General features: G+C 49.4%; 1 protein-coding gene across 1 annotated transcript; it reads left to right on the plus strand.

Annotated features, from left to right (window-relative positions):
• Positions 1–2,460: 2,460 nt before the first annotated feature.
• On the plus strand, positions 2,461–3,837 carry LOC115320132. The gene is made up of 2 exons (XM_040216408.1): positions 2,461–2,623; positions 2,945–3,837. The coding sequence occupies exons 1-2, from the start codon at positions 2,461–2,463 to the stop codon at positions 3,835–3,837; spliced, it is 1,056 nt and encodes a 351-aa protein (XP_040072342.1).
• The last annotated feature ends 339 nt before the right edge of the window (positions 3,838–4,176 follow it).

Here is a 4,176-nt window from a genome sequence, read left to right on the forward strand (position 1 = left end):
GGGTCACGTGACCTCGGGGGGAGTCACGTGACTTTGGGGGTCACGTGACCTCGGAGGGTCATGTGACCTTGGGAGGGGTCACGTGACCTTGGGGGGTCACGTGACTTTGGGGTGACCTTGGTTACGCCGACGGCGACGGCGACGCCGCTCAAGCCGGAAACGGGCGCCTAAGAGCTGCGCTCTAAAACCTACCGTTGTGCCGTCTGCTTGGCATTTATCGTTGGAAATTATACGAGTTTAAAAAACCGCTGATTGCATCTTTTCCTGACTGCAAAAAATAAATAAAATAAGTAACATACAACGGGTTTCTACATTATACTCCGTTTCACTCTACGTCTGACCGCAGCCGACAGTATACGATTCTAGTGTTTTCGACGGTGTTAACTGTCGAAGATCAATTTTGCATGAAAAAGAAAGCAAGATCACGCCGCATTCACGGTAAGGGATGGGTATAACAAACGCGCAAAGACGGCGAACGCCATGACAATATGCAGAAAGCAAGTCGTCTGCTACTTGCGCAGGAATTGCGGTAACGTCAGGAAGACGCCGAGTTCTGACTGGTCCCAAATGAGAGATACTGGGTATACCTCAAAGCAAGCTGCCTTGAGGTCTACCCATTATTCTTCATTCAGAGCCAACCAGGGTTCGGCGTCTTCCTGACGTCACCACAACCCCTGCAATAGAAGCAGACAAACTCGCGCTCCGCATACAATTTTTGCGCTGCTTAAATTGGACGCCCCTCGGTTCGTAGCGTTGACTGCGGCCGAACGTAATGTGAAACCGAGCACAGTCTCTATTGCGATTTGCTTACAAGATTGTGACCAAATCGCAATGCCACTGCCATATAGTCCTCGGGGTTTATGTATCGCTGCATAAGAGAAGTGAAGGTACCGACTAAACTGTGGATTGCCTTTTGCCTTTTTTTTTTTTAATTCCGATCCGAGTATTTTGATGCGTAATAAGGGCGAGTATTTGCCCGTGGGGCTCATTTGCGAACTTTTTCACCCCAAAAGTATAATATCATGTGCATCTCGCTCGATCTGTCCGCCTTGCGCCCGCTTGGTGAGAGGGTTCTGGAGGTGCGCCAGTGACGCGCACTTTTCCCCCCATTTGGTAGAACGTAGGGAACGCTGCTTCCCAGTCCTCTTGGAGATGCATCACAGACGAGGCAAAAAGGCTTGTTTGGGTCGTAATGAGTGAGCCTTAGCTCTGCAGCAAGTTCCCTTTTTTTTTCTTGAAGCCGTTTTCACACAGAAGTGTCTACTTGTGATGCCGTTTTTCTTGGAGTGTTTTTAAGCTCTTAGGGAGGCCTGTCAAAAATCTCCTGTAGTTTAGCAGGCCCTGATCATGAGCGCTTCTCCAGGACATGGATCAAAACGGCGCGTTTCAAGTGTCTTACACATTACTGTCGTCGGATGTGATCCCTGAGCGTTGATTCTGTAGCCGAGGTATTCTACGCTATTAGCAGCCCGCATTCTTGAAGATTGGCCTGAAGTCCATTCGGTGTTACTTGAGCGAAAACTTGGTCCAAAATTGAAGGTGGTCATCGCAAGTGACTAAAGTAAGCATGATGTCATCGATATACCATGCCACGTGTCCAAATCCTTCTAACATCTGGTCCATGGTACTAGCGCTGTGGAGATTTAAAACGATAAGCGCTTGCACTTTTACATGCATGTCTATACTCTTTTTCACCCCAACTTGTGCACCGGAGGCTCCACCTCTACAGGCCGCGCATTGGCCAGTCACCGTCGCACCACCACGAAGCGCTCCTCCGCCATTTTTGAAACAAATATAAACAAAAAAGTGTCTACAAAGAAAAAGTTCTATACGAGCGTCGTAATCGTGATAATCCAATCATCTTAAATAGGGCTTATGATGTAGCACGTTTTGAGCTATAATTTTTCATATGTCCAAATTTATTGATGTGATTCTTTTTAAAATACGAATCGCACGCAGTCGCTGCGTGGTGACTGAGGCCCTACTGACTGCGTTCGTTTGTTCACGGAAGAGTGAGTCGTTCACAAACAAAATTGCTTTCTTAATAAATCCAGCACTCCCGACTTGGCTAACATCTTTTCTCAAATAAAACAATTGTACCGTCAAACTGTCCACTTAAACGGCGCAAGACTTGCAGCCTGAGTGTCTATTTCTTTACTTCTGTTGAATTTACGAACGCGTCCGGTTAACTCGGTGACGTCATGTTGTTGTTGTATTCGGGGAATCGAATGCTCGACGCGCTTGGCCCGATTGCGTTTTCTTCTTCTGCGTGTTCAGATATGTTTTACAACTTTATCGTTCTGTTTTATTATTCAGCGTATTTCCTTTGTGGATATCGTTGAGGTAGTTTCCATGGCTCCATCTCCACCGCCGTCAAGACGTAAGCCAGCCGCCACGACACCTATACATTTGTGGAAGAAGCATCGGCAAGGACGCAAGCTCTCGAGCGATTGCAAGCAGATGGTTCTTTCCGTGCACGCCAAGCTGCGACAACAATACCCGGACAAGTTGAGGAACGACTTATACCAGCTGACGTCTCAGTATACTGGCGTCGGAGCACGGACAGTTGTTGCCATAAAGAAGGAAGCCATCACGAAATCCGGGCTCCTTCGAACTCCAACTGGTAAGCGCCCAAAGTCGGTTGGCACCCGTCGTCGCCTGGTCCAGTACGACTCTTTTGTGCCGTCTGCGTTGCGGTCCTGCGTGCACGGCTTCTTTCGAAGGAACGAAGCCCCGACCGTCACGAAGATACGCGAAGCCCTCATTGAAGCGCTGAAGGATGATGAGGTCGCCGTGGAACCGAGTCCATCGACTGTGTACCGTCCTTTGCATGACATTGGGTTCGAGCTGCAGAAGAGGAGTCGCAACTCTCTTCTCATTGAGAAGGACGACATCCTTGTGTGGCGTGCGAAGTACCTCCGCTCGATCCTGAAGTTTCGAGCAGAGGGTAAGGCGATCTATTATCTCGACGAAACGTGGGTCAACGCCGGACACACCTTCAACAAGATCTTTGTCGACACGACGGTGCGTTCTGCCAGACACGCAGGAAATCGCGGCCTCAGCACCGGTCTCAAAAATCCATCTGGCAAAGGCAGCAGACTGATTGTCACTCACGTTGTGGGTGACCAAGGCTTTGTGAAAGGTTGCCTCGACATTTTTCATGGAGTGAAGTCGGGCGATTACCACGACGAGATGGATGGCAACAGGTTTGAACATTGGTTTGACTTGTTCCTGACCAAGGTAGAGCCAGGAAGCGTTATCGTAATGGATAACGCTTCCTACCACTCAAGACGCGTGGAGTGTGTCCCCACGAAATCTTCAACCAAGAGTGTCATCCAAGAATGGCTAAGCTCAAAGGGAATTGACTGGGACAAAGACATGCTCAAGGTGGAACTAATTTCTTTAGTCTCCCAAGTGCGACACAAGTTCCTCAGCTACCGAGTGGACACACGTGCTGAAACTGTTGGGTGCACGGTTCTTAGGCTGCCCCCTTATCATTATGAGCTGAATCCCATTGAGCTTATCTGGGGGCAAGTGAAGAATGAGGTTGCACGAAGCAACTCGTCTTTCAAACTAAAAGATGTGAAGGTGCTTCTAGAGCAGGCAATCAAGAATGTCACGAAAGACAACTGGACCGCTGCTATACAGCATGTTAAGAAGATGGAAAAGCAGTTCTGGGAGAATGACAGCCTGTCGGACAGAGAGGTTGCAGCAATCATCATCGAAATCAATGCCGGAGATGACAGCGACGACTCCTATGAAGATGAAAGCTGCGATGAAGTTGTCTCTGGATCAGGCCAGCCACACATTCCTGGTGTGGAGCCACTTAATATGTAAGCAGTGTGGCAAAGTGTTTCTTCCATTGTGCTCTCCGGGAACTGCTGGAGGCCCACGTGAAGCATTCTCTGCGTATAAGGCGGCCTGCCTGTGTGGGCTGACTCCCGAGATCTGGTATGCTACCCTGCCTCTCCGAAAACGGCTGCAGCAACACGACGAGGCGGCTTCGGAAGCCCACTTGAAGCGTTCTCTGAAAACAAGGCGGCCTGCCTGTATGGGCTGACACTCAACATCTGGTATGCAACCCTGCCTCTCCGAGAACGGCTGCAGCAACACGACGAGGTGGCTTCGGATGCCCACTTGAAGAGTTCTCCGAAAACAAGGCGTCCTGCCTGTGTG

Source organism: Ixodes scapularis, unplaced genomic scaffold (assembly GCF_016920785.2).
Source record: "Ixodes scapularis isolate PalLabHiFi unplaced genomic scaffold, ASM1692078v2 PGA_scaffold1__304_contigs__length_218370807, whole genome shotgun sequence".
Classification (NCBI taxonomy): domain Eukaryota; kingdom Metazoa; phylum Arthropoda; class Arachnida; order Ixodida; family Ixodidae; genus Ixodes; species Ixodes scapularis.